The following is a 12,403-nucleotide window of genomic DNA, read 5'->3' as shown; positions in this document are numbered from 1 at the left end:
TCAGATATGCAGATGACACCACCCTTATGGCAGAAAGTGAAGAACTAAAGAGCCTCTTGATGAAAGTGAAAGAGTAGAGTGAAAAAGTTGGCTTAAAGCTCAACATTCAGAAAGCGAAGATCATGGCATCTGGTCCCATCACTTCTTGGCAGATAGATGGGGAAACAGTGGAAACAGTGGCTGACTTTATTTTTCTGGGCTCCAAAATCACTGCAGATGGCAATTGCAGCAATGAAATTAAAAGATGCTTACTCCTTGCAAGGAAAGTTATGACCAACCTAGACAGCATATTAAAAAGCAGAGACATTACTTTGCCAACAAAGGTTCGTCTAGTCCAGGCTATGGTTTTTACAGTGGTCACGTATGGATGTGAGAATTGGACTATAAAGAAAGCTGAGCACTGAAGAATTGATGCTTTTGAACTGTGGTGTTGGAGAAGACTCTTGAGTCCTTTGGACTGCAAGGAAATCCAACCAGTCCATCCTAAAGGAGATCAGTCCTGGGTGTTCATTTCAAGGACTGATGTTGAGGCTGAAACTGCAATACTTTGGCCACCTGATGTAAAGCGCTGACTCATTGGAAAAGACCTTGATGCTGGAAAAGATTGAGGGCAGGAGGAGAAGGGGACAACAGAGGATGAAATGGTTGGATGGCATCATCGACTTGATGGACATGAGTTTGGGTGGACTCCGGGAGTTGGTGATGGACAGGGAGGCCTGGCGTGCTGCGGTTCATGGGGTTGCAAAGAGCTGGACACGACTGAACGACTGAACTGATAGAGGTTATCCATCTTCGGCTGCAAAGAATATAATCAATCTGATTTCAGTATTGACCATCTGGTGGTGTCCATGTGTAGACATTAAACCCTATTTAATTTTGATGGTTTTTATAAAAAAAAAAGCTTTTCAAAATATTGATTGCTATGCCAGTGAAGCATTAGGTGCTTTACAAGCATTATTTAATTAAATCATCATAACAGGAAGCTGGTACTATTGTTATCCTTACTAAGGAACAAACTGAAGTTTAGAGAACTGAAGGATCTCCATCAGGTTTGCACTACTAGGAGCCAGGATTCAAATCCAGTTGTCTGGCTTCAAAGCTGTGTTGATCCAGTGTCATATGGACACTGTTAGGGCTGGAATGAAGGTCTCAGGTATTAGAATAAAGGGAAATGAGACTTCACAGGATGATTGGGGCCAGGCTGGAGCATTAAATGTCAGGTCTTCAGTAATGGGGAGACAGACTTTGAAATGAATTCATGAAAGACCTTGCATGCATCTTCACTGAGAAGAGGAGGAACACTCCTGTCATGAGACAGAGGTTTGACCCAAGCAGGAAGTATCTTCCAACTTGGAGAGTCTGTGACTTTGAACCCTTTGGCAGAACCATGCTCTGAAGCAAGTAAATATGTCCATCTTTATTGCTGACACCCCATGGAAGTGATACCAGGAGACTCTCAATTTAACAATCCCCTGACACAGTTCTAGACTTTGAATGTTGAAGACTGTGTGTTCATAATGGGTGAAGGAATGGGCTATCAGTGAGTCTGTTTTTCTTTTTTTAAACTTCGGTCTCTGCTATGTGTCACCTTTAGAAGCTGACCTAAATGGTGGGGCATTTAGAAAGGGCATAGAAAGGGGGTAGACTTTGGGACTGGCTCGACTAGGGATGGAATAGTAATTCAGCAATTCAGCGCTAACCTTGGCAATGTACGTAACCACACTGAGCCCTAGTTTTCTCATCTATAAATGGGGACATGCCTATCTTATCAGGAAGCACCTACCTTATGTTCCAAAAGTCAAGAACTTAGTCTGTCGGATGAGCCTACCATCTGATCCTGTCAGCATCTTCATTAATGATCAGCATCAGCATCATGTTTTCACCCTGGTTAGAACTTCTCCATGGGGTTATATTGTGAAGCTTAGATAACTCTTTCCTAGGAGAATCAATGTGGGGAAAGTTTGTTCAGTTTGCAGTAAGAAGATCTATGTCAAGTCCAAGCTCAAATAGTACACAACTCTGACCCTGGACAATAGGTTTAAAACCAGCTTCCCAGGATTGTTGTAAATGTTGGTTGAGGGAAAAGCTATGAAAATATTATAAACCCATAACCTCTTAGACAGAATGGTAAAACTCCATTATGCCATAGCTTTGAAAGAATTCAACTGACATTTCATAATCCTTGATCTACTACATGAGTAGTCCTTTGCTCGAGTGTTTCTCAGCAGAAAGCCTCCATCTTTGAGGCTCACTTTGCTCCTTTCTCTAGTGTTTGGCTTCCAGGACTGTATGCCCTTCTCTCATTGGCATTAAAGGTGGTATGATTCTGGCCTGATCCCTGCCTGGACTATGGTGTCTTGACCTATCTACTGAGTCCTAGGGCCCACTGCTGCCAGGGAGACCCAGCTGGAGCTAATTTGCTGAGTTGAGTCACTGTGTCTGGCTGAGACAAGTTGGGCGTATTTTTTCAATCTCAAGTGTCTCTCTGGGACCTTCTCCTGCTTACCACTTTGCTGAGTGCCTCAGCGTAGGTGGTGGATAAGCACAGTTGCTCCCTTCTTTTGAGGAGCTTCGATTTCCAGAGTGGAGGTTGTCATAATGTGCTTGGTAACAGCCATGAGTTCTTCAGGACTCCCTATGATTTAGGGCTAAATTGTTTGGTGACATGATAATGCAGAATCCAATGTGAAGGGAGGTCAGGGATGGTTAGCCGAGTGAAAGAAGGTTTATTACTGCTTATCCAGGGGATGTTCATGAAAACATTCATTAGTGCTGCTCAGGAGAAAGAAAATAGTGTCAGCAGAGTAGACCAACCTGGCAACTTCCATGGGAAAGCACGGACAACCAAAGAGAGCCTTGCCTCAGGATAAAGTGGGATTCCAGAGGCTTAGTGGGGCTCGCACAGCCGGCCAGGGCTGACACTGCAGCACAAGGATGGAATTGTGGCTTTAGAATGCAGGGGTTGTGAGTTCAGGGCTTGCTTTTGCATTCTACATTGTGCCATTTATTTCTCTTCTAGTTTCCTTAATTTCCATCTTGAATTCTGTCAGATGCTTGCAGAGTAATTGCCATCAGGCAGCAAGTAAATGTGACTTTGGGGAGCTGCTTCGGGAATCAGACTCTGGCTTCAGGTCATCAGTGAATCTGAGTTCTAGTCTTTTTCTCTTCCTTTTTAATGGCTGTGTGGTGACTTCTCTTGCTGCAGGACATGGGCTCTAGAGTAGGAGGGCTTCAGTAGTTGGGGTGTGCAAACCCATTTCCCCTGCATTAGCAGCAGATTCATAACCACTGGGCCACCAGGGACGTCTCTGGGTTCTAGTCTTAATCTTAAAGCTGTTCTACTCCTTTCCATGCAAGGTCTGGTCCATGGGTGAGCCACATTACTTGGGAGCTGATTAGTAATGCAGAATCTTGGGCCCACCTGCATTTGTGAATCATCTTCTATGTCTTAACATCCCCAGCTGACTCATCTGCACATAAAAGTTTGGTTGACGTGATATGGCTAGAGAAGGCAGGGCTCTTTTTTTATCTTCTTCTTTTTTAAATATTTAGCCTCAGGTCTTAGTTACGGCCCTTGGGATATTGCATTGTGGTGCGTGGGTTCTCTAGTTGTAGTGCGCAGGTGTGTATGGGTGGCTTAGTAGTCCCGAGGATTGTGGGTTAATAGTTCCCTGACCAGGGAACCAAGAACTTCCAGATGTTCAAGGTGGATTTAGAAAAGGCAGAGGAACCACAGATCAAATTGCCAATATCCACTGGATTGTAGAAAAAGCAAGAGAGTTCCAGAAAAACATCTACTTCTGCTTCATCGACTACACCAAAGCCTTTGACTGTGTGGATCACAACAAACTGGAAAATTCTTAAAAGAGATGGGAATACCAGACCACCTGACCTGCCTCCTGAGAAATACGTGTGCAGGTCAAGAAGCAATGGTTAGAGCCAGATATGGAACAATGGACTGGTTCCAAGTAGGGAATGAAGTACACCAAGGCTGTGTATTGTCATCCTGCTTATTTAGCTTATATGCAGAGTGCATCATGAGAAATCCTGGGCTGGAGGAAGCACAAACTGGAATCAAGGTTGCTGGGAGAAATATCAATAACCTCGGATATGCAGATGACACCACCCTTAGGGCAGAAAGCGAAGAGGAACCGAAGAGCCTCTTGATGAAAGTGAAAGAGGAGAGTGAAAATGCTGGCTTAAAACTCAACATTCAGAAAATTAAGATTATGACATCTGGTCCCATCACTTCATGGCAAATAGATGGGGAAACAGTGACAGACTTTATTTTCTTGGTCTCCAAAATCACTGCAGATGGTGACTGCAGACATGAAATTAAAAGACGCTTGCTGCTTGGAAGAAAAGCTATGACCAACCTAGAGAGCATATTAAAAAGGCAAACACGTTACTTTGCCAACAAAGGTCCTTCTAGTCAGAGCTATGGTTTTTCCAGTAGTCAGGTATGGATGTGAGAGTTGGACTATAAAGAAAACTGAGTGCTGAAGAATTGATGCTTTTGAACTGTGGTGTTGCAGAAGACTCTTGAGAGTCCCTTGGACAGCAAGGAGATCCAACCAGTCCATCCTAAAGGAAATCAGTCCTGAATATTCACTGAAAGGACTGATGTTGAAGTTGAAACTCCAATACTTTGGCCACCTGATGCGAAGAACTGACTCATTGGAAAAGACCCTGATACTGGGAAAGATTGAAGGTAGGAGAAGAAGGGGATGACAGAGGATGAGATGGTTGGATGGCATCACTGACTCAATGGACATGAGTTTGAGCAAGCTCCGGGAGTTGGTGATAGACAGGGAAGCCTGGCATGCTGCAGCCCATGGGGTTGCAAAGAGCTGGACGTGACTGAGCGACAGAACTGAACTGACCTGGGATTGAACCCTCATTCCCTGCACTGGAAGGAAGATTCCTAACCACTGGGCTACCAGGGAAGTTCCTCTATCTTCTTCTTCTTTTTTTTTTTTTTTTGTATCCACAGGACCTATCTAAAGTTTAGCACACAGTGGCTGCAAAATCCATGAATCTTTCTCTGACTTTGAGCATGTCCAAACTGCTAGGGACTTTGTAAACTTCCAGGGACTTAATTGTAAAGTGGTGTAAAGAGAAGGGTGGTGAATGGAGCTGGTGTCAACCTTCAGTGTTTGAAAAACAGACATGAACATTTGAATGACTGATGATGGCAGTGGTGGTTTTATTTTTTTTTAATTTTAATTTATAATTAGAGAATAATTACTTTACAATATTGTGATGGTTTCTGCTATACATCAACATGAATTGGTTTTAATGTGGCTATCTTTGACCTAATAAGTCAAAAGCTCTGAAGATGGGTCATAGGATTTCTATGTTTTAAAATTTCCTGTTATGTTCAGTAATGTTTATTACAGTATCATACATTAAAACAATCTTTAAATGTCCCTTAAGAGGAAGTGAATAAATATAATTAATACAATTCAAAAATCTAAATGAATGAATAGAGCTACACATGTAAACATTAATAAGTCTAAAGAATTTTTTTGAGAGAAGAAAGTTGCAGAGGAGGTGTAAAGTATGGTACTATTTAAAGTTTAAAAAAACCCATGTATATGTAGTGGAAACATACTTATGTAGTAGAAGTGTCAAGTTCTAGATGGGAAAAATAAACGCCAAGTTCAGGGCATTAGTTAACTTTGAGAGGGAAGAAGGGGATTAAATGGGAGCTTCATGTTTTATTTTTTTTTTTAATAAAGAAAGAGTAAAGAAAAAAAAAGTTGCAGTAGCAAACATGGAAAAAAAGATTTTTTTGAAAAGGTATTATCATCATTATTACTCATTATCATCATTATTCATGTTACTATTCTCTATAATTTTTCTGAATGCTTAAAATATTTCATTATAAAACCACTAAAAATCCTCCTGATAATTGTGATGCAGACAGTTGGCATTCTTTCTAAGGGGATTTTAAATATATATATTTTTTTCACTTGGCTGCATCGGGTCTTGGTTGTCGCACACAGGATCTTCGCTGCTGAGTGTGGGATCTTTGTTTCCGCATCAGAATCTTTTTAGTTGCAGCCTGTGAACTATTAGTTGCTGTACTGGTGGTGGTGTTTAGTCGCTAAGCCATGTCTGCCTCTTTTGTGACCTCATGAACTGTAACCCACCAGGCTCCTCTGTTCGTGGGATTTCCCAGGCAGGAATACTGGAGTGGGTTGCCATTTTCTTCTCCAGGGGATCTTCCCGACCCAGGGATCAAAACTGCATCTCCTGCACTGGCAGACGGATTCTTCACCATTGAGCCACCTCCTCTGCAACTTTGCTGTTGTTCGGTCGCTCAGCCGTGTCTTGGACTGCAGCACGGCAGGGAAGCCCTCATGCTTACTCTCAGTTGTAGCATATGGGGTCTAGTTCCCTAATCAGGGAATGAACCGGGCCTTCTGCTTTGGGAGCGGGGAGTCTTATCCACTGGACCACCAGGGAAGTCCCTCTCAGGGAATTCTTGCCTTAGATATGTCTAAGGACCTTTCAGTTTTAAATATGTTTGTGCACAGAGAACTCTTACCCAACCACCCTCTCTTGCTCTCTTACATGACATGTGCCTATCAGGATGTACCCGATGCTTCTGTGCATTCTGTCCTGATGAGATGCAGCTTTTCTCATGTTTGTGCTGTTGGTGAAACCCACCCATCTAACGCTGCTTTAAGGACCTAGCCTACAAGGCCTCTTCTCTGTTGTCTCCTTCTGTTCTTTCTGGAAGGGGGCGGTTCTGACCCACAACTATCCTCATCTTAGAGCTCTAACCTTAGGGTCACCTCCTGCTCCCGCCTTCCCTAAGCTGCATTCATTTTCATAACACCCTCACTGACCCTTCAGTTCCGTGGTAGGACTTAGTTGCCCTGTGAATCTTAGAAATTTTCATCGCCTCCCCCCAGGTATCACCATTTGCAACCAGCTCTCTTATTACTGTGCCTGCTTTCCGAACTTCCCTAAGTGTCCCTGAAGTTTAATCAGTAACGATGACACTTGTGATGTAATCAGTAATGATGACACAGTAATGATGACACTTCCCTGTGACTCAGGGAACGTTAAGGTAGAAGTGGCTCTAACAGCTGGTGTCAACCAAACTTTTAAATTAAATTATTTTAGAATTATTTTTAATATACTCTACAGCATGAGTTCTAAACCAAGGGTAGGGACTTCCCTGGTGCTCCAGTGGTTAAGCCTGTGTGCTTCCACGAGGGGCTCGGTTTCAGTTCCAGGTGTGGAGCTAACATCCCACATAATCTGTGGCCAAAATATTTTTTTAAAAATTATAATAAACCAAGGGTGAGGAACTTCCCTGGTGGTCCAGTGGTTGAGACTTTGCCTTCCAATGCAGGGGGTGAGGGTTCAGTGCCTGGTTGGGGAGCTAGGATCCCACATGTCTCGTGGTCAAGAAACCAAAATATAGGACAGAGACAATATTGTACATTCGGTAAAGACTAAAAAAATGGTCCACATTAAAAAAATAATCTAAAAAAATAAAAATAAGCCAAAGGTGATCTTCCCCTTACTCTCCCCCGGGGCCATTTGACAGTGTCTAGAGACATGTTTGGTTTTCACAACTAGGGGAGTGCTACTGGCCTCGTGAGGTTAGAGGTCAGGGATGCTGCTAAACACCCCAATGCACAGAACAACTCCACCCCCTATAACAAGGAATTTGCCATCTAAAATGGCAGTAGTGCTGAGGTTGAGAAACTTGGCTCTATAGACCCTCATATCATGAATATCCCTCTATCAATGAGGCTGGGGCTACAGTCCTTTGGTGTGGGGCTGTGGAACAGGGATTGCAGGACTCCCTGTGGGGCTATGCATAGACCATTCCTGTATCATCATCCTGGCCGGGTCGGGGCTAGGGAGGTGATGCTGTTGGAAATGGAAGATGGGAAGAGATAAAGTAGATTAAGGAAAAACTAGAGAGGAACAAAGTCCAGGTACTTGGGAGAATAGAGGAAAGCTTATTCGGGTGCCTTTGAACTTGGCACTTGGCTATGAATAACATTTTCATGCTACAGAAATGCAGGATAGCTTGCTTATTTTCAGATATTCCCAACATAAAAGGTGGTAGATAGTTGCAATCATGGCCCTGAGTGAGTCATGCCATCCTGTTTACACCTGCCTGCAGTGTGATTTTTGCCATCCCTCTGTTCAAGAGGTGGTGTCTCTTCACCCCATGAATCTGGGCTGGCCTTGTCACTTGCCTTGACCTGAAGAATTTGGAGGGAATGATGTGTGACCTCTGGGGCCACTCAGCTTTGCCTTTCTCCCTCCAGGAACATTTCTGCTGTGATGCGAGAACTCCCCTCCTGATAAAGCCTCTTTGAGGAAAAGGCCTAGACACCCAGTGTTGCAGCCCAGCCTAGCCCCTGCCAAAATTCCAGCTCATTCTGTCTCTGTTAGTGAACGCAGATGAATCAGTGTATTCACCCAGCCAACCCAGAGCATAGTGAGAAACAGTAAATCATGGCTATTTTAAGCCACTTCTCTTTGGGATGGCTTGCTACATAGCAATAGATAATTCGACATTGTGTATGAGTGACTTCGTTTAGATGTTGTTAGAAGTTGTGGCTAATATTTTGGTGTTAGAACCCGTGCGAATGTGCTAAGTCGCTTCAGTTGTGTCCAATTCTGTGCGACCCTATGGACTGTGGCCTGCTAGGCTCCTCTGTCCATGGGATTCTCCCAGCAAGAATACTAGACTGGGTTGCATTGCCCTCCTCCAAGGGATCTTCCTGACCCAGGGATTGAACTGCGTCTCTCATGTCTTCTACATTGGCAGGCAGACTCTTTACCACTGGCACCGCCCGGGAAGCCCTTGTGTTAGACTTTGTGTGTAAATATCAGATCATGGTTAAAAGAGTTCTTCCTCCTTTGCACTTACAGCACTTCTCGGAGCTTCTGGATGAGTTTTCCCAGAATGTCTTGGGCCAGCTCCTCAACGACCCTTTCCTCTCAGAGAAGAGCGTGTCGATGGAGGTGGAGCCATCCCCGACGTCCCCGGCACCCCTCATCCAGGCCGAGCACAGCTACTCCCTATGTGAGGAGCCTCGGGCCCAGTCGCCATTCACCCACATCACGGCCAGCGACAGCTTCAATGACGGTAAACCCAGAGTGGGGGAAGCAGCTGGGACCTTGGCACCTTTGACCCTGACCTCCTTGAGGGTGCGGAGCGTGCGTTACAGTATCATCAGCACCCCATTCAGCCACATACCTGCTGTGTGTGGCCTGTGCTTGGGCCCTGGGGAAATGCAAAGAGGCACAGAATGTAGCTCTACCTGAGACTGTGTGCTCTGGGAATTTGCTAGAACTGAATGGTACTAATTGCTCTCTTTGACCCTGTGAACTGGGCAGCAAAGCTTCCTTTTGCACATCAGCCTGGCCTCTCTGGTTGCTAATTCCAGTACATCCACCATTTTAAGAGGTCATACCATTTTTTTTTTTTTCCTGAGAAAGAATTTTTGTGACCACTCTTCTCCATAAACACTTCTTGAGTATCTTCTTGACCCATTTCCCACATGTTTCCTTAACCCCGTGTATAGGAGATCTTGGCAAGCATTCCTAGACTTTCTCCTTGGTTACCCTTTCATGCCCATTATCAAAGGCATTCGCTTGGTATGTGTTGAGAGTTTAGTGTTCCTGGTCTTAGAGATGTTTACATGTTTTGACCATTACTGCATAGGCCTTTAATTAGTATAGGCTCTATGAAACTTTTAAGATTGAATTTTCTACATTTGTTTTCCTTGAAGTACAACCACCTGTTTTAGTACCTTGAGTAAGTTTTGAAAACTATCCCCTAATGCTAGTTTGGCATATGCTCTCTTCTCCCAAGAGGATGGTCCCATCTTGATGTCCTCTGGCTTGACCTCGATGCCCCTCTCCTCCCATACGACTGTACACATTGGCAGCATCTTGTGAAGTGACTACCTACAGGACAGGATGCCTCCTGCTTCCTTGGGTTAAAGGCACGTGGCACAGATAGGCCATTAGCTTTGTGGGGGAATCCCTTCTCCAGTTGGGGCTCTTAGATCTATCACATGCATGCATGTGCATGCTCAGTTGTGTCTGACTCTTTGACCCCCAGGCTGTAGCCTGCCAGCCTCCTCTGTCCATGAATTTCTCCCAGCGAGACTGCTGGACTAGGTCACCATTTCCTCCTCCAGGGGATCTTCCCGAGCCAGGAACTGAACCCATGACTACTGTGTCTACTGCATTAACAGGTGGATTCTTTATCATTGATCCCCCTGGGAATCCCTCTTAGATCTACTGTGCTGTGTGTGGGAAACCCAGGTTTCCCATATTGCAGATGGATTCTTTTACCGACTGAGCCACCAGGGAAGCCCAAGAATACTGGAGTGGGTAGCTTATCCCTTCTCCAGAGGATCTTCCCAACCCAGGAATCAAACCAGGGTCTCCTGAATTGCAGGCAAATTCTTTACCAGTTGAGCTGCCAGGGGAGCTCCTTAGATCTACTACTGACCTCTAAAAGAACCAACTCTGGGATCAGTAAAACATCATATCTTGGGACAGAGAATGCTGCAGGTTTTTTCTTTCTCAGGCTCATTCTTCTTTTGATTAGAGGTCTACCCACAAACAGCCCAGGAACTTTGGCCTTCTGTCCTCAATGAAGGGAGGGTCCCAAATCTGTGGGTGAGTTCTTTCCTGACTGGACCCTTTGGAGCCCTAACTGTATTCTCAGATTTCTCCTGACAAGAGGTTAGATGCATGATGATCTAATCCTTCTTCTCTGTGGTTTGTCTACTTTCCCTGCCTCGACAAGGGAACAGGGTGAGGGGAAGTCCCCTGGGAGGGAAGGGAGGAAATCCAGCTGAAATAATTCGAGGATGTGGAGTTGTTCTGAGGTGAGTTTAAAGAACCTGGGACAGTGCCCACCACATAGCATTTCAGTGACTCAGTGTTTCTTCCTTCTCTCCTCACCTCCTCTTTCTTCCTCTGTTGTTGCAGAGTTGTTATTATTCGTTTTCCTGATCCCCTTCTTTTCCTCCTGCTTCTCCTCCTTTCAGTCTTTCTTCTCCCCTCCTCTGCTCTCCGTCTTTTTTCCCCTTTCAGTTTCTTCTTAAATCATTTCCAGGAATGACCTCTGTTCAAATTCAGGGATATGGTCTCTGTTATGACTGTATACCCTTCATTTTATTATAACGTGGAGGACAACTATAGGGAGTCAGCCCTTTTCTGCGTTTTAGCTTAGATAAACTCATGCAGTCCCTGCCTTAGTTGCTTTTTTTTTTTTTTTTTTTAAGTGGACTGTAGCACTAGATGGCAGCCCACTCCAGTGTTCTTGCCTGAAGAATCCCAGGGACAGGGGAGCCTCATGGGCTGCAGTTTATGGGGTGACACAGAGTCGGACACGACTGAAGTGACTTAGCAACAGCAGCACTAAATGGGAGATTGGACTAAATGACCTTTAAGTTTTCTCCCAGTGCTGAGGTTCTGCGTGGGTGTGGTTTCTGTTTAACATTTGTAACTGGCTTTGCATATGGTTTTCCCATACTCTGTCTCTCTTTTTAATATTCTTTTTGATATGGACTATTTTAAAATTCTTCATTGAAATTGTTACAGTAACGTTTCTGTTTTATGCTTTGGTGTTTTTGGCTGTGAGGCATGTGGGATCCTAGTTCCTCAATCAGGGATCGAACCCGAATTCCCTACATTGGAAGGTGAAATCTTAAACAGTGGACTACCAGGGGAGACACCACCCATATTCTCTTCACTGGTTTGCCTCTGTTATCCCTATAGTTCCTTTGATGGCTCTGTTTCAAGCCCAACTTCCCTTTGTGGAAGTCGTTTCTAATACCTCTTGTAGTTATCTACTGCTGTGTAACAGATCTCCCTAGATTTGTGGCTTAAACTAGTAATAATCATTTATTACCTCTCATGATTTCTGTGGATCAAGAATTCAGGACTTGCTCACGTAGGTGGTACTAGCTGTTGACTGAAAAAAATGCACAACTTAAAAGTTGAGAATTATGTTTTATTTGGTGGACTTTCTAAAGACTGAAGCCTAGGATGCCGCTTCTCAGATAGCTCTGAGGTTCTGTTCCAAAGCGGTAAGGGAGAAGCCAGGTTATATAGGAGTTTTTGCAATGAAAACCAGGGAGTCAGAACATCCAAAGATTACTGTTAATTAACTTGAGATATCTCAAGTTAGTGAATTTAGCATTTTTCTCTGTTTCGGGACGATGTAAGAGACTGGGATCATTGAAATCATTCCTCTGATATGCACCTTAATTATCTAGGGCCAGTAACTTGTTCTTTCCCATCCTGAGTTCCTTCATGGCCCACTGTGTCCTCAGATGGTAGAAAGGACTGGAGCCCAGTGGGGACTCTTTTACAACGGCGTTCATTTCATTACAGA

At 44.2% G+C, this 12,403-nt stretch overlaps 1 protein-coding gene across 1 annotated transcript in view; it reads left to right on the top strand.

Annotated features, from left to right (window-relative positions):
* CREB3L2 (cAMP responsive element binding protein 3 like 2) overlaps window positions 1–12,403 on the top strand; it is a 128,277-nt gene that overhangs the window by 68,357 nt on the left and 47,517 nt on the right. Inside the window, exon 2 of the mRNA XM_019959153.2 lies at window positions 8,914–9,130. Within this exon, the coding sequence (XP_019814712.2) occupies window positions 8,914–9,130 (217 nt within the window). The remainder of the gene's footprint in view (window positions 1–8,913; window positions 9,131–12,403) is intronic.

This window comes from Bos indicus, chromosome 4 (genome assembly GCF_029378745.1).
Source record: "Bos indicus isolate NIAB-ARS_2022 breed Sahiwal x Tharparkar chromosome 4, NIAB-ARS_B.indTharparkar_mat_pri_1.0, whole genome shotgun sequence".
Taxonomy (NCBI): Eukaryota; Metazoa; Chordata; class Mammalia; order Artiodactyla; family Bovidae; genus Bos; species Bos indicus.
Note: the sequence above shows the minus strand (reverse complement) of the source record. Positions and strands in the feature narration are given on the sequence as shown.